At 33.5% G+C, this 21,974-nt stretch overlaps 1 protein-coding gene across 1 annotated transcript in view; it reads left to right on the plus strand.

The window, feature by feature from the left end:
• SYCP2 (synaptonemal complex protein 2) overlaps positions 1 to 21,974 on the plus strand; it is a 67,328-nt gene that overhangs the window by 1,197 nt on the left and 44,157 nt on the right. The window contains exons 2-13 of the mRNA XM_011934506.1: positions 9,388 to 9,449; positions 10,381 to 10,524; positions 11,330 to 11,458; positions 12,227 to 12,331; positions 12,642 to 12,666; positions 15,583 to 15,668; positions 16,617 to 16,702; positions 17,258 to 17,292; positions 18,183 to 18,325; positions 18,408 to 18,460; positions 19,972 to 20,017; positions 20,544 to 20,639. Coding sequence (XP_011789896.1) covers positions 9,426 to 9,449; positions 10,381 to 10,524; positions 11,330 to 11,458; positions 12,227 to 12,331; positions 12,642 to 12,666; positions 15,583 to 15,668; positions 16,617 to 16,702; positions 17,258 to 17,292; positions 18,183 to 18,325; positions 18,408 to 18,460; positions 19,972 to 20,017; positions 20,544 to 20,639 — 972 coding nt within the window. The 5' untranslated portion in view covers positions 9,388 to 9,425. The remainder of the gene's footprint in view (positions 1 to 9,387; positions 9,450 to 10,380; positions 10,525 to 11,329; positions 11,459 to 12,226; positions 12,332 to 12,641; positions 12,667 to 15,582; positions 15,669 to 16,616; positions 16,703 to 17,257; positions 17,293 to 18,182; positions 18,326 to 18,407; positions 18,461 to 19,971; positions 20,018 to 20,543; positions 20,640 to 21,974) is intronic.

Consider the following 21,974-nt stretch of genomic DNA (forward strand, 5'->3'; position numbering starts at 1 on the left):
GAGTAACTGGGACTACTGGGCGCGCCACCACGCCCGGCTGATTTTGTGTGTTTAGTAGAGACGGGGTTTCTCCATGTTGGCCCAGCTGGTCTCGAACTCCTGACCTCAGGTCATCCACCTGCCTCGGCCTCACAAGGTGCTGGGATTACAGGTGTGAGCCACCTCGCCCGGCCTACATTTTTATTTTAGTCATGATGGGAGGAGGAGGACGCCTTCCCTCCCCTTCATTCTCCTTTAATGTCTTTTTGGACACCTTAGCTGTGTTGGTTACCATGGCAGAGGGGACTTTGAATAATCCACTCCTGCTTGCGTTCATTCAGCAATTTTTCCTTTGGGGGAAAATCTTTACCTCCCCCATCTGCCAAATTGTTTTGTTTGTTATTGTTTTTAACCGTAACCACTTTATCTGCCTGCAGATACAGTTATCCTCTTACTAGTTTTCTGTGTTGCTCGCTAACCAATCCCCCAGTTCGGTAAACGGGGGCTCAAAACCTGATTACTTGACACATAAGTCCTCGCTTCTCTTGAAACATTATTATTCTGTTCTCGGTTTCCGAAGTCGTTCTGTTACATAGTAGTAGTTCCTAAAGATCTTTTAGATTGTTTCCTCATGAGGCTGGAAAAATAAGTGTATAACTTTTGTTTCTTTTTAGAGTTAGCTTTCTCTTTCATTTGCAAATGTTAACTTGTTTGATATTGTGGATAGTGCTGTGCTTTTGACACTATTGTGGCCTATATACATTCAACTTTGAGGCGTGTGTGTTTGTGTGTGTAACTAGATTATTCAGTTTGCTTTCCTTGGTTTGTTTTTCCCCGACTGACTTCATGAAAAAGTAGATTAGAAACTAAAACCATCTTGTTAGCTTTATGTGCCTCCTTGTACTTTTTTCTGTGCTGTAATTAATGTCTCAGGGGACTTTGTAAAATACACTGCTTCAAATTGCTTTAGTTGTGAAAACAGATAAAGCATAAGCTAATGGGCAAGCCTGCCTCAACAGTTGCTGGCCCTAGGGAAAGAGTATAAATGGAGACAACACATTTTAAGTATTTAAAGTTTTAAATCAAGTTTTCAAATTGTAAAATAAAATAGTCTCAAATTTCACAAACACACTTTCACTGCATCAAAATAGAAAAATAGATGTATGGCTATTATTATTATTATTGAGACAGGGTCTTGCTCTGTCGCCGAGGTGGGAATGCAGTAGCGTGAACATGGCTCACTGAAACCTGGACCTCCCACTTCAGCCTCCTATTAGCTAGACCACAGCTGCGAGCCACCAGGCCAGGCTTTTATTTTTGTAGAAATAGGATCTCACCACGTTGCCCATGCTGGTTTGGAGCTCCTGGACTCGAGCAATCCTCTTGCCTGGGCCTCCCACAGTGCTAGCCACCAACATTACAGTCATAAGCCACCAGCCAAGGCTATTATTTTTATGACTGAATTCTGAAAAGTATCAAAGATAACTGAATGCATTTGAATGCATTTATTACGGATATCTGATGATGGACTGGTAATCTCTGAATAAGTGATAAAATACATAATTTGTAAGTTACTATATATAGTTCATTTTTATTTTAAAAATCATAATGAAGATTTTTACTTATTTGCTATTGACAGCCATGATCTAAGGGTTAAAACTGTAATTACTCAAAATGTGTTATACTCAACATGTATCAAATTTGGGTTTATATCACAAACAAAATAGGTATAAAAAGTATTTTTCTTTAAAAAAATTCTTAAATATTAAAATTCTCATAGAATTGTAATTAATGAATAGTTTCCTTAAAATTTTAACACTGGAATTGCTTATTTTTGAATAATTATGATATTAAATATTTTGTAACAGTACATTTATTCACTATTTTAGTGTTTGCTTACTGTCTACTGTAAAGAATCCATATCATGTTCACATAGTTTATGTCTAGATCTACATATATGTTCATATGGATTGCTTGCTACTACAAAATGTTCCTCAGCCACTGTGTGCTACTGTTGCAAATACTGTGCACTAATTTGCTAGTATTTCTAGAGTCACAAATTGGAATAAAAAGAGGAGGAAGAAGATGGGCATTTGGCACTGTTAAGAAGTATCTTATGCAAGAATCAGCTGTATTCTTGCTTTGCAGGGGAAAGATTTGACAATATCTCTTTTACCTAAGCACTTGCTCACATGCTATCTTTGTTCTGAAGCAGAGACTAAAATATTAGCATTAGCATTATCTGAAACCTTCATTATATTCAATTGTGGCTTCACACTGTCTGACTTCTTTAAGTATTGTTTTTTTATTATGGAAAATTCGGACGCATAAAGTAAGCAGAATAGTGTAATTAATTGCAGTCCCCTTCTTTCATAGGCATAAGCAAAGGAAGTGTTTCTGAGGGGCCTGAAGGATAGAGTTATGAGAATGAATAATATGTTCATGGTTATAGACTTTCTGGGGGTAGGGCTGAGTCCTGGATTTTGAGCTCATAGAGATGCCTGTGTGCTCCATAATAAGAGAGAGAGTGAGAAAGAGATTGCACTATGTAGAGCGCATTGCAAGGGCCCCTTTTGCTTTGTCCTAATGGTAGTGGTGATTGAAAGGGTATATGTGAGTGTATGTTGAACCTTAGGAAACAATTAAGTTAATTTAATCCATTGTATTCTCAGTCCAGACACCATGCTTTACTACACTCCTCTAAATAAAAAATTAAACAATTAAAATTCTTTTTTTTTTTTTTGTCTTTTGGTCCACTTCATTCCCTATCCCTAGGGTTGTTTTCTTTACTTGTGCAAATCATCCAATGTTCATATGCCCAGTATTTGTATCCTTCTTTAATAAAGTACCCTCTGGTCTTACACAGACACACACATATCAATAACAGTCGTATAAGCCTTTATTAAGTATATTTTAGGTTTTACATAAATAATTTCTATTATCTCATTCTGCATTTGTGTGTGTGTGTGTGTTATATTGTGTTTGAGATGCACCGTATTCTGAGATACAGATCTTCATTATATTCAGCTACTGAATTCAGTTGCATCACTCACCACAATTCATGTTTATTTACCTCCTCTCCCATGACACGGACACAGGCAGTTTCAGTTTCTTGATATTGGAAGAAATGCTTCAGTAAATATTTTTATATTCCCTTTGTACTTTTGAGTTTCTCTAAAGTGTAAAATTGAAGTGGAACTACTGTGTCATATGGTATTCCAGTTCACATTTTTACCCAATGCTATCGAACTCTTTTTCAAAGTGCAGTTATTTACTTCCCACCAGGAGTATATACGTGATTTCCAATTTCCTTTATTCCCACTGTGACTTGGTAGTATCAGTCTCTTTAGTTTTTGCCAATTTGGTGGATGGTGGAGAGGGGACTGGTTGTTTCACTTAGCATTGGAGATAGCATTTTCATTTCTTTATTAGCCAGTTGAGTTTTATTTTCTGAATGACCTCTTCTTATTTTCCATTTTTGCTGTTGGGTTATTGCTTTTTTCTCCTTGATTTGGTAAGTTCTTCATAATAATTCTTTTTATATTAATCCTGAGTCTCTTATTCCATTGCAAATGTCTTCCTAGTATGCTGCCTTTCTTTTACAGTGATGCACAAAAAGTTAAAATCTATTACTTTTTATGTTTTGTGCATTTTGTTTTAAATTCTTTCGTGTTGGAACATCTTAGTGATAGCCTCATGTATTTTCTGCTAATAGTTTTTAAACATTTACTTTTTACATTTAGGTAGTTAATTTATCTAGACCTTATTTTTCTATGGCAAAGTAGATTTCTAATGTTATTTTTTCCACATACCAATTCACTTTTTCCAGACCATTTATTGACTAGTTTACCTTTCCCTGATTTGCAAAACCATCTGACTCAAATATGAACTTCCAACATATGCTTGGCTATGCATTTGAATTCTGTTTTGTTTTATTGATCATTTGTTTTCCATTATTAATACTTCACTGTTTATAGTTATTTCTTGTGATTTTGTAATATATTTTAATATCAAATAAGGTGATCTTTCTTTGCTATTTTAAAAGTTATTTTAGTATTAGAGCAGCATTATTCCTCCATACACATTTTGAAAGAATTGGCCAAATCTGTCAAATATAGTTTGGCCAAATCTGTCAAATATAGTTTTCTATATTAAAAGATTAAAACCCTTTACAAGTTCAAGACCAAGGACTGAAAGATTTAAATGTCCAGAATCATTTTTTTTTTGTGCTTCTGAATTTAAAAGTCTAAAGGCCAAAATTTTTAAGTTAAAGTCCCAAATACGCATTCTCAACAAATCTTATTATGTTCAGATGCAGTCAGATTCTTTGGTGGAGTTGGAGTTCTTTCATCAGCTGTAGCTTGAGCTGTCTTCCATGGAAAGGAAGTACCAGTTATATGTTCTCAGAAACTATATTAGTTCAATGCCAAAGTTCTGGTATACATTATCTTTTAAAGCATTCAAAAATTAGTAGTACATTATGCTTAGCACATTATTGGACCTGTTTCAACACAGAAAAATTGCCAATGCTTGGTCCCTGTTGCAGTAATTTCAGAAAATAAAAAATTTCTATTACCTAGTACTTAGCACTGCCAAAGATTTATTGAGCAGTCTGTGGTATGGGGGCAGGAGAAGAGAGTAGCCTGAGATGATGGTCTTCTTTTCTTAAAACTTTCCAGTAGACCAATCTCTGTTGGTTATCCAGAATCTGACTTGCTTCACTTTAACTGAAATGGAGAAAATATTTCAGCAAGAGGCTAATTTTGGCACTACATTTGAGGAATGTTTCTATGATTATGTCACCCTGTGATGGCATTGGCTGCCTTATGTGCAGAGGTAACCTGGTCTGCCCTGGTTACTAGCTCGTATTTGACATGTTTTCCTTCCCCACCCAGTACATTCAAAACCTCAACTTTTATTTTTTCTTTGAATCCCATGTTTTCGGCATTCCAGTACTGAATTAAGTTTGGGCTTTATGTAGTGACTGTTATGGGTTGAATTGTGTTCCCCTAAAAAGATATGTGAGATTCTAATTCCCAGTATCTCAGAATGGAACCTTTTCTGGAAATAGGGTCTTTTGCATTTAACAGAGTTAAGTTATCAACTCGTTAAGTTATTTAAGTTACTAGGGTGGGCCCTAATCCGATATATATTTATAAAAAAGGGAAATTTGTATACCGCTATGCATAGAAGACAAGGTGAAAATTAAAGGAAGAATACCATGTAATAAAGGAGGCAGAGACTGGATTTATGCTGCCACAAGTCAAGGAATGTCGGCAGCTACCAGAAGCTTAAGGAGACAGGAAAGATCCTTCCTCTAGCACTTTCAGAGGCAGTATGATGCAACTGACCCCTTTATTTCATACATCTTGTCTCCACACTGAGATAATTTCTGCTGTTCTAAGCCATCCAGTTTGTGGCACTTCATTAAGGCAACCCTGGAAATTAATACAGTGACATGGAGTCCACACATAGCTGTGAGCAAACCTTTTTCTTGTTACAGAAGCAGGTGGCAAAATTCCATCCCTTTTGGAATTTCTCAGATTTATGAAACCTGTCTTACAGGAGAAGGTTCCTCTTCAATCCATATTTGTTTTGGCTGCAGACTCTATCCCAACAGATTCCTGAATGGAAGCTGCTTTTGTTGCTTCTGAAGTTTATTTCCTTAATACTAGGAGGTGGGATTAGGAAGAATTCTGAGCCTATAGACGAACATAAATTCAGAGCTATTATTTCCACAGTTCTCTGTGAGGTTTTGACAAACTAGTGAAGTTTTAAAGCAGGCATATTGTGTGCTTCACATAATCTAAATGAACACTCATGAACTTCTGGTTTTCTTAAAAAATGAACTCTAACAGATTGATAATCAATTATAGTACCTACATGCATTTGGGAGAAGTAGTAGTCCCAGTAATCCTCTGTTTGATGGAGAAATCTTACCTGTATTTAAAACATTTAGGAATCAAAGATGTTAATTATAACCTTGTTACCAGGGCAATACATTAATAAGTGAGGCAACTCGTCAGAGTTATACTCTTTTGAAGGTGGAAGGTCAGAGGCTATGACATTAAATAGGCTGTGGTGCCAAAATAGGATCCTTTTGTTCAGTTCATATTTCCAAGAGTATGTTTACATTAACTGATAACCAAATAACTTAGTAACTGTTGTGAATATTCACACAAGTGAATAATGTATGCGAGAAATATTTTCATCTCTGTGGCCTGCCTTGTTCTCTAAATGATGTTTTCCAACAGAGTTCTTTCTTTTGTTAAATCCCATGCTCATGGATTGAGAAAATCAATAGGTTATTTTAAGTTCTGGGCTACATGTGCAAGATGTGCAGGGGTGTTACACAGGAAAATGTTTGTCATGGTGGTTTGCTGCACCTATCAACCTGTAAATGTTGATGCATGCCTTAACTGTTTTTCCTGATGCTCTCCCTCCTGCCGCCCCACCAGGCCCCAGTATGTGTTGTTCCCCTCCCTGTATCCATGTGTTCTCATTGAACAATAGTTTCTAATTTTAAGGTTGTCCAACCTAGCACTTGTCTTTTATGGTTAGAGATTTTTTATAATCTTGCTTATTGCTTATTTCTTATTACATGGTCATGAAGATGTTCTAATATATTATGTTCTAGAAACTTAATTGTTTTCAATTTTCGTTCCACCTGGAAATGGTGTTTGCGTATGGTATGAGATGGTTGGTATGAAGTAGTGAGGTTTTGTTGTATTTCTTATGAACATCCGGTTGAACAGTATAGATTAATTGTAAAGATTATCTTACCCTTTCCTTACTGCTTTGTGTTCTACCTTTATTGTAAATCAGGTCATGTGTATAGGTCTGTTTCTGGATTCTCTTTTCAGTTCCATCTGTGTTGGACTTTTATGTTAAATCCAACGGTAATAGAGTTTTATTAGCTTTCTTTTGGTTAATGTTTGTGTGGTAGATATCTTTTCTTTTTATTTCCAACTTTTTTATAGCCCTTTATTTAAGGTATATGTCTTAAAAGTATAATTTTGGGCAGCATATAGTTTTAACAATGGTTAACCTACCTGAGAGTTCAACTTTTTTCTTTTTAATTTGTGTGGGTACATAGTAGGTGTCAATACAGTATGTGAGATGTTTTTTTTTTTTTATTATGCTTTAAGTTCTAGGGTACATGTGCATAACGTGCAGGTTTGTTACATATGTATACTTGTGCCATGTTGGTGTGCTGCACCCATCAACTCGTCAGCACCCATCAATTCATCATTTATATCAGGTATAACTCCCCAATGCAATCCCTCCCCCCTCATAGGCCCCAGTGTGTGATGTTCCCCTTCCCGAGGCATGCAATGTTAAATGAGCACATTATGGAGAATGGGGTATCCATCCCTCAAGCATTGATCCTTTGAGGACAATCTGACTTTTAATTGGAGTTGTAGGGGAGGCAAAACTTTACCTCTTCCCTTTTAGAGTTAAATTGACAGATCAACTGGAGAAAAGCACACAAATTTCTTTAATACAAGTTTTACATGACACAGGATCCCTCATAAGAAAATGAAGACCCAAGAAGTAGTTAGGGTCAGTTTTATACTGAATTGGACAAAGAATAGTTAAGTTGTGAAATAAGATAAGGCAAAGAAGCTTTAGGCTAGGGTAGTTAATTGGGTTGAGAAATGACTAGGAAGATGAGGGTCGGTTTAACAAAGTTTGGTTGTACAGATTTTCTTGATTTTTAACTTTCCCCCCTTGATTATAAGATTACTTCCCTTTTGGTATAGGGAGGACATCTTTCACATGGGAATTCCATATCCTGCTTTTAGGAAACAGAATTAAGGTCAGAATGATCTTGTACCTGCTGTTTTTTGTTAAGTGCCCTTGATTTAAAATAGTCAATATGTCAGATCAGCATATTGGGAGGGTGACATATTCTTACCTCTTTAGAGTATTTAATATATTTTACTTTCAATGTAATTATTGATATGTAACTTTTAATCTATCACCTTACTTTGTGTTTTCTGTTTTTCCTTCTTGTTCTGGGTCTCTCTCTCTCTGTCTGTATCTCTGGATTGATTAAAATGAAAACATTACAGCCTCCCTCCCCCACTTAGCTTAGTAGTTATGTATTCTTTCATTGCTCATTTAGTGGTTACCTTGGAAATGATGACATGCATTCTTTTTGTTTATTTTAGAGACAGAGTCTCCTTCTCTTGCCCAGGCTAGAGTACAGTGTTGTGGCCATAGCTCACTGTAACCTCCAACTTCTAGGCTCAAGCAATTTCTCACCCCAGCCTCCAGAGTAGCTGGGATTACAGGTGCACACCACCATACCCAGCTAATTAAAAAAAAAATTTTTTGTAGACATGGAGTCTTGTAACATACAATATTTTTAAAAAACATTTCCATAATTATTAAAATGAGATGGTAAAAACATCATCGGACTTTATTATTTATAAATGAAGAATACTATCAGGCACATGGTTCCTCTCAGAATGACCTTTAGTACTTTGCTCCAAAAAAGGCAGGCAAATAATTACGCATATTCTACAAAACAAAATAGGGATACAGAGCTTTGAGGATGACTACAGCAATGATTTGCATTTTCTTGACCAAAATAATGTTAATTCCTTAGGTGTTCATGGCAGGGAGAATAAATGACCTCTATCTTCGATCCTTGTCAGAAACACACCAGATAGGATTGTTTGAAGTGATTTAATCTATTTTTGGTCCTGTTTTCATAAGCATGGAATCTCTCTTTAGAACCTGGTAGATACTTTCTGTTAGCCATATTGCAATATATTAATTTGTGGCAGTTATTTATATTTGCACCCCATGGTCTTTAAGGATCCAGATAACTTTGGGAAAGTGAGGTCCTCACCTTAATTTCAGCATTCAACCAGAAATTGGGGGTTCTTTCTTTCCTGAACACTCTCGTGGATATATGAAATGTGTTTGGGTTATCTTTTCCTCACTCTTTTCCTTCATATTTTGATCCTGTTCATTGTTAGCATATCTGTATATCCCTTCTTGAATATTAATAGTCCAAATTTCATGTACACATTAATTCAAGAGTTTTTTTTTCCCTTGTTCTCAAAGGTGGAACAAGTATAGCAGGGAATCACTGGAATGGGAGATCCAGGTTATTCTTTTACTAGCTTTCTGACCTTTTGGCAAGATATTTGACATTAATTTAAGTAATCTATAAAAAGGAAGAGCTTGAGTAAATGATCTTCAGGCTTTTCTCTGGAAAATTCTTTGATCATATTCAAATATGTAATTTTATAAACAGGTAAATGTTTAGTGAGGAAGTTAAACAATATTGCCTTTGGTATAAATAACATGCTTATTTATGTGTGTAAGATATTGAAACTGTTAAACACATGAAACAGATTGTGAGATACAGAAAATATATATTTTCTTTTATAGGTGTTTATTTTGTCTTGCTTTTCTTTAATGAAGTCAAAATGCCAATAAGACCAGATCTCCAGGTATGTAGTCCTAGACCAAAAGTATTTGAATTCTGAAAATCACTTTTTGTTTACTTATAGGTATTCAGTGCTATGTTTTTAGCAATGACAAAGCTTACATGTTTTTATGAAATGGTCAAGAATAGTTTAAAGTGTCCTTTCATGTATTCAATAGATGTTTGCAAAAGCTATATTAAGAATATTTATAAAGTATTAAAGATGCTGATTCTTTATACCTAACTTTTACATTGAAAAGAATTATGCATTGATTCATGCATAATTTATGCTTGGATATTTTTGTATTAAGTTTTAGAGATTAAGATACTGTATATTTAGGTAAAGTGTAAGTGTTAATAATCTATTCAACATGTATGTAGTTCACAGCCAAACCTGTTTAGTGATCAGGTTGTAGTGTGAACATTTGTTATTAATGAAGTTGTACTTTAATAGCAAGGATGGCAGATTTTATTAAGGTTATAAATATTATATAATGGTAATGCTTACGTTATGTTAGTCGGCATAATTTCTAAAAGGTGCTTTTGCCTGTCTTTATGCATTTTTTTCTTTACTGTTTAAACCCTGTTAAGAGATTGATAGTCAGGTATACTAGGCTTTTATTCATTGTATTAAGTATTAGTTACTTTAAAGTTTTTTTGATTTTTTTTTTTATCAAGTTTCTGTTGAGTTTGACATAAAGATGACTTTGGTAATAAAAGATATGAATTGGAAATATTAGTAAAATATTTTTTAATCAGTCTTATTATCAAAGAAATGTAATTTCTAATTCAGTTGTTCCAAATTTAATAGTGGCCATATTTTTTAAAAATAAGTGAATTAATAATTTGAGTTCATTTGAGAGTTTTCATGTGGAAACAGTTCTCAAATTACTAGATTGCATAGGTAATTAATTTTGGTTTTGATACAATATGTGCCATTAAATATATTTCTCTAGCAGTTGGAAAAATGCATTGATGATGCTTTAAGAAAAAATGATTTCAAACCTTTGAAAACACTTTTGCAAGTTGATATTTGTGAAGATGTGAAGATTAAATGCAGCAAACAGTTTTTCCACAAGGTGGACAACCTTATATGCAGGGTAAATATTCATTTTTGCTCAATGGTTGTTACAATTATTAGATAGAACTCTAGTTTTAGAAGGAAGTACTCCATTAGAAAAAAATGAATAGAATGGATTGGGCAAGCTCAGTTATGATTATATAAATAAATGCTTATTTCACCATTTGCTTATTTTTGTTTGAGGAATTTCAACACATTGGAATGTCATTTCCCAAATAAAAAATACAAAAATATGTGTTCACATGCGCTTTACTATCAACTGTGGCTGAAATTGGGGAAAAAATACTTCAGCTCTTTGAAGTTTAAACAAGTTGATAGAAAAATCTATCAGTGTATACTTGATGTTACATAGACAATGCCTACTTCTGTCAAAACTAAAACATAAAAAAAAACTCAAACTTTAAATTTAATTGATCATATTTAAGGCATTTTCTTACATGATAAAAGGTGATTATTGATAATCCCCCCCAGTATCTGAGATTCCTTATGAATCCAAGAAATTGAATAAAAGTTTCTTGTTTCTGTTAAATACATGGAGCTTTTTAGAATGGAAAGTAGCTAGTTCATTGTATCATAGTATAAAGTTTCTTGGATTTATACAGATTTCCATTTTTGTCTTGAGTTTGTTATTCCCTGACTGTATGACTTTGGGCAGGACACATTCTTAAACCACATTTTCATCTGTTGCAATATAGAGATGATTAAAATGACCATCTTTCAGGATTTGTGAAGATTAAAATATGTGTGCAAAATGCTCCTTGTACAATGTCTGTTTCATACTATTTTGTGTTTACAGAAATTTTAATGTATAGCTTTTATTTCAGGAACTTAATAAAGAGGATATCCACAATGTTTCAGCCATTTTGGTTTCTGTTGGAAGATGTGGCAAAAATATCAGTGTATTGGGTCAAGCTGGCCTTCTAACGATGATAAAACAAGGACTAATACAAAAGATAAGTATAGAATATGTAACATATTCATGTGAATGAAATATTATAAAAGATACGCTTTCTAATAAGAAATTATCCAAATTGTTGAAAATAAATTTAGGAACTTTATGTACAGTTTTGGGAATAAAACATTTCTATAACTTGTGATATATGTTACAAATATAAAGATCACAAGGAAACTGTACAAAGACAGACTCCTTGATAATCATGTGAGTTTAAGCTCAAGGCCTTTACTTGCTTTATTAACTTTTTAACTCTTCTTATTCTCTAACTTCCTTTTTTTGTTTTTATATTGTTTATCTGTCTCCCATGCTAGAATGTAGGATATTTATTTTTGTCTGTTTTGTTCATTGCTACATTATTGGCACCTAGAATAGTATCTGAGATGTATGTACTCAAATATCTGAATTGATTAAGGTAAAATAATATGAAAACTTTTCATATAATAACAATATCAAAAATGGTCTAAATTGTGATGATAATTTACTTCTTTCTATTATAATAAATGTACCCTAACTAGGAATTTGAAGGGGAAATAAGGATCTTCTACATGGAATCAAGATTAACTTCATCTATTCCCATTTTAAACAATGGGAAAAGATAGTTTTAAAAAAAAAAAGATCTTTAAAAACATGAATTTATTTTGATACAATACTAAAATTTTAGTTTTAGTGTGTCTTTATTCCTAGGCTTACTGTTTATACAAAGACAAGTACATTCTTAAAATTATTAAAATGAAACTCAAAGTAATAAGTTCGTTCCTCTTTTTACATGGTTGCCTGGTTTGAAAAATCCAAGGAGATTATTCAGAGTCAAGGAAATTCAAAAGATGAAGCTGTTCTAAATATGATAGAAGACTTAGTTGATCTTCTGCTGGTAAAAATCACATTAATTACACTGATGTTTATAAAGCATGTGTTGATTTAAAAAACAATTTGTGATCTCTGTGCCCTGAGCCTAAAAGTCACTAACAGATTGGTTGGTGCCTTGGTTGGATTGGTCTGTTCAGATTGTATAAAGCATTTATTCTGGTAAATATAATTAAATGGTTAGTTAATAAAAAATAAATATGCTATGAGTTAAAATGCAATCTGTCATTTCAGTACCATTTGTAATGGTTTATAATATTGTAATGGTTTGTAATATATAGTAACTTGTAAATTAAATATTATTCACTTTTTTTCAGGTCATACATGATGTCAGTGATGAAGGTATAATAAACACTTATTTTCTATTGGAACAATAAATTACCGTTAGAGCTTTAGTATAATTTTACAATTCCCATAGTATTGTCCTAGTATTAAGAACCCATTATCTGATTCAAGGATCAACAAACTTTTCCTGTAAAGGGCCAGATAGAAATATTTTAGACTTTGTAGTCCAAGAGAAAAACAATTAAGAATATTATGTAGGTACTTGTATAACAAGAAAGAAAAACAAATTTCTACAAATAATTTATTGATGCCATTGAAAATATAATAGTTGTACAATTTTTTGTAATATAGGTCTACTAATAAGGAAACTTGCATTCTTTCTGTGAGAGAATAACATTTAACTTAATTAGGGTTCAGAGTTAGTGTTTTGTTTGCAAAATTGATTGTAAATGTTCATTTGTTAATCCCTATCTATAATGAGGTTTTATGTATGTCACATTAGAAAATGGCTTTTAATGCAGACAATGCCAAATACTGATATCACTGCATGAGCATGCTTTTAATTGAGCGTGTTCATCACTTGAAAGGCATTAACAGAATTGTTAGGTTCTTAACATTTGCATTTTAGAATGTCATTGCATTGCAGATTAATCACTTCCAATTGAAGGTTATGTGGAAGCTTCCCAATTGCACAATTAAATGAATTTTGAAATGTGGAAATTTCCTTAGTACTTACAACAAAGCCCAGAAACACTGCTAGACCTGTAGTTGGAGTTTGGAAAAAATATATCCCCTGCAATTTTGTGTGGTAATGGAGATGTTGCTTCCTGTTTTAACTTTTGACAGTCTGTGAAGTGTATAAAGCAGCATAGCATTACTTGCTTTTCAGATCACCTTAGTTATCAGAATGACTTCATTGCAGTGTTAAGTTCATGATACAAGCATTATTTTGTCTTGTAATTTTGTGCCCAATTCATTTAGAAACATTGTCAACTCTGCAGCCAGTGCTAATTACCAAAGACATTCAGTATTCAACAATAAGGGTTGAGGATAGTTCTTATTCAGAAAAATTTCAGTCTTGGTGCTGGATATCAAAAAGTCACAATAAAACCCCACTGCCATTGGACTGCTCTGTGGTAGGGAAAGTTGAATACTCAACTTCTGCTTCTGACAAAAATTCAAATAACTGACCATGGCTAAATTGACAAGAGTGAGTGATGTTCACCTTTGACAGTACTGTTTTAATAAAACATGATAGATTCAAATAGTTTTCACAGAGCACTTGCTGATGAGTAATACAGTCATGCAAAAACAGGCAGTGAGTTACATTTAGTTTGTGGGCCATAGTTTGCCAACCTTTGATCTAATGGAACAATTTTTCAATAGTAAATTGAGAATACAGAATATGTTACTACTTATTCTTTGACTTGTGGCCTGCTTGTGCCAAGCAATCAGATCCAAGTTATTTTAGCTCTGTGTTGATTGAAGAAGACTTACCTAGGATTGGTCAGTGAGGGTGGTGAATTATTTATAGATAAAGTACTTGCTGCCTTCAGAGCCAAAAAGTTTTAAACAGATTGCCATTGATTTAAATAATAATTAATCCTACCTCTTCATTGATTGATTTTTGCTACATAACAATGTTGTTTAAATTTTTAAGTTTTTAGGGAAAAAACAGTCCTAAACACCAGCAATTAATTATAAAGTGATCCACCTGATTTTTAAAGTAAATAATTGTATCTTTTCATCTGAGTACTTTTTTTCTTTTTATGTAGTCACTTTGGAAAATTGTACATTTGTCGTTACAGTATTTCCATTGTTAAAAGTTATTTTTAGAATTTGCATTATGAAACAGCATGTACACATTCCTCTGAATATACTTAGTATTGATAAAGCCGCATCTTTCAAAAATGCGTTAACCTAAAAATGGCTCACATCATTTAGAACTTCATTGGGGTTAAGATGTGTTGGTCTTTTTTGTTGTTGTTGTTGTTGTTGAGACAGAGTCTCGCTCTGTTGCCCAGGCTGGAGTGCAGTGGCCAGATCTCAGCTCACTGCAAGCTCCGCCTCCTGGGTTTACGCCATTCTCCTGCCTCAGCCTCCCAAGTAGCTGGGACTACAGGTGCCCGCCACCTCGCCTGGCTAGTTTTTTGCAATTTTTTAGTAGAGACGGGGTTTCACTGTGTTAGCAAGGATGGTCTCGATCTCCTGACCTCGTGATCCTCCCGTCTCGGCCTCCCAAAGTGCTGGGATTACAGGCTTGAGCCACCGCGCCCGGCCAAGATGTGTTGGTCTTAATGGGTATAAAAATTTTTTGATGTTTAACTAAGAATTAATGAGGTCAGTTTTGGTAAAAGCCTCAGATTTGAACTTTTCAATTTTGAACTATGTTTACTTAATCTAAAAAGAAAATACCTCCTATGTGCCTGCAGTTAGAAACTAGATCTAGAGTTGTCCCTTGACAGTATTAAAATCAGTCACATTTGTTGAATGGTGTTTTTTGCAAGGCCAGATAGAATTAGGACTTAATTTCTTTCTTTCTCATCCCAAGCCCTATTGGGCCTTCTTCTGAACTGCAGTAGTATATCCTTTCCACTAACTCTTTTTTTATTTATGTTTATTTTTTGAGACAAGGTCTCACTCTGTCACCCAGGCTGGAGTATAGTGGCACAATCATGGCTCACTGCAGCCTTGACCTCCTGTGCTCAGGTGATTCTCCCACCTCAGCTTCCCATGTAGCTGGGATTACAGGTGCCTGGCTAATTTTTGTACAGACAGGATTTTGCCATGTTGCCCAGGCTGGTCTCGAACTCCTGGGCTCAAGCAGTCTACTCACCTGGGCCTTCCAAAGTGCTAGGATTATTGGCTTGAGTTACCATGCCTGGTCCCTTTCTGCTAACTCTTATAAGAAAAGACTGATAGTTGAGAGGATTTGAAATGAACATTTATCAATAATTTAACACTTTTATTCAGGTAAAAAACAAGTAGTGGAAAGTTTCGTACCTCGCATTTGTTCCCTGGTTACTGACTCAAGAGTGAATATTTGTATTCAGCAAGAGGTAAAGTCATTTATTTGTTTGTGTTTTAAAAACTAAAAATGAGAAAGTGAAGAAAATCAATAGCAATTAAATTGAAAATTTATTTCATCTAGGACTAAATTACTTACCTTGGAGTATATTTCTATCATCTTAACAATCTATTGCCTGACATATTTCCTAAATAGTTATTGAAAATTTATAACCGTATGGGTTTATGTATGCATATAGCTCAAATGGAAATAAATTATACCATCCAGATTTTTGGGGTGCTTAAGTAGTTAAATGCTAAAAATAATCTGTATTAGTATATTTATGTGTGTACATGTACTATAATCATAAGAACAAAATTAATAAAGTAACATTTTTGGCTTCCTCAGATCTTATAATGGAGTTAAAATAAATATAACTTTTATTGCAAAAAGTACAAGTGCTTTAAGTACAGGAGTCATGTTATATTCTATTTTTGATATTCTAGTTTATGTTATTTTTATATCCATTATTTTATACTTTATTATTTTTATTTTTTTGAGAGAGTCTTGCTCTATCTGCCCAGGCTGGAGTGCAGTGGTGCAATCTCAGCTCACTGCAACCTCTGCCTCCCAGGTTCAAGTGCTTCTCCTGCCTCCCTCCTGAGTAACTGGGATTACAGGTGCGCGTTACCATGCCCAGCTAATTTTTGTATTTTTGGTAGAGACAGGGTTTCACTATGTGGCCAGGCTGATCTCGAACTCCTGACATCAAGTGATCCACCCACCTCGGCCATCCTAAGCGCTGGTATTATAGGCGTGAGCCACCATGCCTGGCCTGTTTTATACTTTATATATTCTTTTCTCCATCCTACTCCATTCCCGTAATAAAACTCAGTGATTAAGAAAAAATTAGGCTTCTAAGTTTATGTGCTTAGAGTATTTCTCTAAATAGTGTTTCACTGAATATAAAGTTAATGCATTATCTTTTTTTCTTTTCTAGATAATTAAAAAAATGAATGCTATGCTTGACAAAATGCCTCAAGATGCCGGGAAAATACTCTCTAACCAAGAAATGTTAATTCTCATGTAATAATCTGTACTATATTGTTTTTATTCTTTTTTTTTTAAAGACAGGGTCTCACTTTGCCACCCAGGCTGGAGTGCAGTGGCCAGATCTCAGCTCACCACAAGCTCCGCCTCCCGGGTTCACGCCATTCTCCTGCCTCAGCCTCCCGAGTAGCTGGGACTACAGGTGGCCGCCACCACGCCCGGCTAATTTTTTGTATTTTTAGTAGAGACAAGGTTTCACCGTGGTCTCAATCTCCTGACCTCTTGATCCACCCACCTCGGCCTCCTAAAATGCTGGGATTACAGGACTGCACCCAGCTGTTTTTGTTCTTAAAATCAATAATTTAAGAATGTTTTATAAGACAGTAAGACAACCATGAGTTTGCATTAATAATGAAACTGATAAACTGTTGCAGCTTTTTAATATAATTTAGTATATGTATATAATTTCTGCAAAAGTCGATGATATTAGCCAATTGTAAATTTTAGTGAAGTTTCTTTTCCTCCTAAACATGTGGAATTCCTATTTAATTGATACTGGTCCATTTTATAATCTGTTATTTTAATTCACAGGAGTAGTATGGGAGAAAGGATTTTAGATGCTGGAGGTAAGTATGTCTTTTCAAAATCTAAAATTATTCCATATTTATGAATAGCAGATAGTATTTTTTAATTAAAATATTAGCATAGCAATGTGAGACTGAGGGAATTATAAATGTTAGGTACAATTAAGCAATTTTTAATAAATATAAATAAAATTTATCTTTGGGACAAAAATAATTTATGACAGTAGGCATTAGATACATACAATTTGTACCTAATGGTAGACTTAAGAATAATATAATAGCTTAAGATAATAGCTTAAATTAATAGCTTAATTTAATAGCTTAATAGCTTAATTAAAACTTAATAGCTTAACATAATAGCGTAATATAATATCTTAATTTTTCGATAGACCTGAACTACTTGTGCTAAGAAATTCCTCAGACAGTATTTTATGAAATTAGGATGTCTAATATTCTTGGTATTGATGTATTTGTTTTTAAACAATGTGTTTATTAAAATAACTTAAAATTTATTTTCTAAGCTTTTTGTGAATGAATTTTAATATGGTGATTTACATGTAGAATAAATCATGGTTTAAAGTACTGTGGGATAACTGTAAACATGTTACACGAGAGGAAAACAGATTTTGTAACTTACAGATAACTGTATGGGTTACTTCGCATTTTATGGCAGTGTCTTTGAATATTTAGAAGTCTCAAATTTTTAAAACATTTTACTTATTTCTTCTGTTAGCTAGCACACTTGTTATTTGGGCTGTGTTAATTCTTCAAATGATATTTCTAATCCATATGAAGAAAATATTAATAGATTAATAAATTACACTAATATATTCTTATTTCTCTTGTTTGTTTTAATACCTTATAAAACATCTGGTCTTTTATGAACTTAATTTTCATAATTGTAAATCAAACATTAACTATTTTTTTAATAGATTATGACTTACAGGTAGGCATTGTAGAAGCTTTATGTAGAATGACCACAGAAAAACAAAGGCAAGAACTGGCACATCAGTGGTTTTCAATGGATTTTATTGCTAAGGCATTTAAAAGAATTAAGAACTCTGAATTTGAAACAGTAAGTTGTATAACAATAACAGAAATTTGTGAATTTTTAAAAATTATTATAATTTTTTAAAAGTATTTCTCTTTAAAATTAGGATTGCAGGATATTTCTCAACCTTGTAAATGGCATGCTTGGAGACAAAAGAAGGTAAACTTAATGCAAGATACAACCATTTACTGATAAAGAACTAGAGCTCAAGAGTGAGCACCCAATGTTGCATCTTTATACATTTAACTTTATTTGTTCTTGTATGTTGGAGTGTAAAATGTTCTTAGATAATTTAAAACAATGATATGATTTTAGCAAATTACTACACCAGTAATCTGAAATAATTCTGCACTGGCCTTGTTTTGTTTTGTACTTTTTAGAGGGAAAAGTTCATTTCTGTTTAATTCTTTGGATATATTTCTGAGTTGCATATCCATTATTATTTAATGTTTGAGGGATAATAAAAATCTAGACATATTTATTACTTGAATCGTCTCCTTCATCCACATACTAGAATGTAAATATATAGGAAACAAATCATCTTCCTTTATAATTAACATACAGTAAGTAGGATCTTTCTGAGGGGCATGAAAGGATATGTAATGTAAATTTTAATCATTTTTTTATAACGACTGAAAAACAGAATTTGCAATGCCTGGCACCTTATAGATGTTCAACACAATTATTGGATGAATGAGTTCACATTTACTGTACTTACTAAAGAAATTAAAGGTATTGTCAGGGTTGTGCAAGAAGTCATATTACCTGGATTTGAATCTGTAAGTTCCTCTCTTCCTGTTCTAATATTGGGCAAATTATTTAACCTTACATGCCTCAGTTTCCTTAGCTGTTATATAATATTAATAACTACCTCATATGTTTGTGGTATAGATTAAATGAGATAATATACTATATATTTAAAATAGTATCTAAGAAAGCATTCTGTGAATTTAACCATTTTTAACATAATTATTGTATTCTTTTCTAAGTTCTGTGAAAACATATATTAATAAGCTAAATTAGGAAACTGCTTATATTTGATAGTACACTGTATTAGTCTGTTTTCATACTGCTGATAAAGACATACCAGTGACTGAGAAATTTACAAAAGAAAAAGATGTAATTGAACTTAAAGTTCCATGTGGCTGGGGAAGCCTCACAATCATGGTGGAAAGCAAGGAGGAGCGAGTCCCATCTTACATGGATGGCAGCAGGCAAAGAGAGAATGAGGAAGATGCAAAAGCAGAAACCCCTGATAAAACCATCAGGTCTCATGAGACTTATTCACTACCATGAGAACAGTATGGGAGAAACTGCCCTCATGATTCAGTTATCTCCCACCTGGTCCCTCACGTGGGAATTATGATAGTACCATTCAAGATGAGATTTGGGTGGGGACACAGAGCCAACCCATATCACACACAGAAACATTTGGTACAATCATTTTAGTCAAAATGGTAGATTGAATAGTATCCTCAAAGTAATATGGTTTTCTCTACATAAATGTCCACTAAACATGTATTTTGGAAAGTATTAGAGAAATATTATTTTATTTCAATTACTATGACCACTGCCTGATTTCCTTTTGATTCTAGGCATGATTTCTATTGCTGGACAAGATATGCTGTGAAAGCTTATTTATTTTTTTCTTAAACTTCTTTTTATTTCAGGGTCTTTACATTTCCTTGTTTATCAGCATTTCTTGATAAATATGAGGTAAAATTTTAACTTAACACATTATTTTAGTTACTGTATGAATTTTGATAGTCAAGTGAATTATGAGTTAAAAATGAATAAGAACATTAAAAATAGTTGTAATTAGATCGTGAATATAGCTGATCTAGTATTCTGTATCTGACAGTGATACCAGGAGAAATTTTATGGAACAGCGTATTCATTGCCAAGAATAACTGAAAAATAAAGGCTGTAGTCCAAATTTTCTCCTGTTTCCTTAAGACCATTATTGATTTATCATGTATGAATCTATTCAGACTAGTACTTTCAACCTTCATTAGCACTTGGAATATTCATGATTTCTTGGAGCTAGTTGATTTTTTATAAAATATTAAAGTAGCATTTTATTTGATTGTTTTAAAATTTATCTAAATATTATACTTGTCTATTCTTTCTCTTCTCTCCCCTTCTAGCTTTGTTTTCTTGCTTTAGCCATGAATATAACGTCGTAATTTTCTGTTATTTTTAAATCATTGTATATGGCAGTTTTGTATGTTTATTTTATTAGCTGCAAATACCATCAGATGAAAAACTTGAGGAATTTTGGATTGATTTTAATCTTGGGAGTCAGACTCTCTCATTCTACATTGCTGGAGATAATGATGTAAGTTTTATTTCCTTGGTATTATTCTTTATGTATATGTATATATAAGATTTTTACTCACTATAAGAATGTGGATTTATTTTTATGTTCTAGCCAGTCTACGTAGATTTTAACATTAGCTCTAGTAATTTGATTAGCATAGCGACCTACCAAGCTAATTACAAATGAAAATTACTTCTGATGTTTTATTTTATGAGAAAAAATAATGCTAAATTTTAATACTAATTTTTTTGAACATAAGCTTTTCAAAAATAAATGTTAATTCATGACAGATACAATTTTATATTCACATAAACAAAGTGAACTGACTTTAGAAAAGGGAATAGTTACTCAAATACAGAGGCACTCTATTGAAAATATTAACAGAGAGTGACAAGTAGTTCTAACTTAATCATTCATAAAATCTTCCCTTTGGAAATAGGACTTGAGTGGGAGTTAATTTTAGTTTTTTTCTTCCTATGCTTTATCATAGCTGTGCTCAGATCTTCCAAATAGGTGTCATGTTTTCTGCTGACCTGAATATTTTTTACCTAAGGAAAATCCTTGAGCCATTATTTCATAATAGCTACCACCTCATATTTGATACATTTGCATACATTTAGCTTAAATTGTGTAGTCTATTTGCCAAAATCTGAGTAAGAGTTGATCAGCATTTACTAATCTGGTTCTGGCTGGTGATATTATAATAAGGCTTTAGTCTTTTTAGTCTGTTTCTTATAGAATCCTGCTATTTGTTCCAGGTAAACATTTTATAGATGAACATTAACCAAATGCCTTTTAGGATTTCCACATGCCTTTATTGCTTTTCATTTTAAAGTACCATCTTAGAATGCTTAAAATTGAGTTCCAATGACTAGCACTGCTTCTCAGGGGGCACTGACAGTTTCCATTAGTGTATTTCTCCTGCAGGTTTGTAGGAGTGTTTTAAGCTGATTGTTTTTCGAGGAGCTACTTAGGCAGGTGCAAAAGTAATTGCGGTTCTTGCCATTACTTTCAATGGCAGAAACTGCAATTACTTTTGCACCAGCCTAGTAGAATTTCATTTTGGGAGAAAAGTATTGTTATTAGATGGCAGTAACTACTATAAAGGAAATAAATAGGGCAATGTTCCTTCGTTCAACTTGATCTAATGGATTATTATTGAGATAAGAAAATAAGCAATTAATTACCATGAAACCCCACCTCTACTAAAAATATAAAAATTAGCTGGGTGCGGTGGCAGGCACCTGTAGTCCCAGCTACTCGGGAGGATGAGGCAGGAGAATGGCGTGAACCCAGGAGGCGGAGCTTGCAGTGAGCCCAGATTGGGCCACTGCATTCCAGCCTGGGCGACAA

Source organism: Colobus angolensis, unplaced genomic scaffold, assembly GCF_000951035.1.
Source record: "Colobus angolensis palliatus isolate OR3802 unplaced genomic scaffold, Cang.pa_1.0 Scaffold136, whole genome shotgun sequence".
NCBI classification, from domain to species: domain Eukaryota; kingdom Metazoa; phylum Chordata; class Mammalia; order Primates; family Cercopithecidae; genus Colobus; species Colobus angolensis.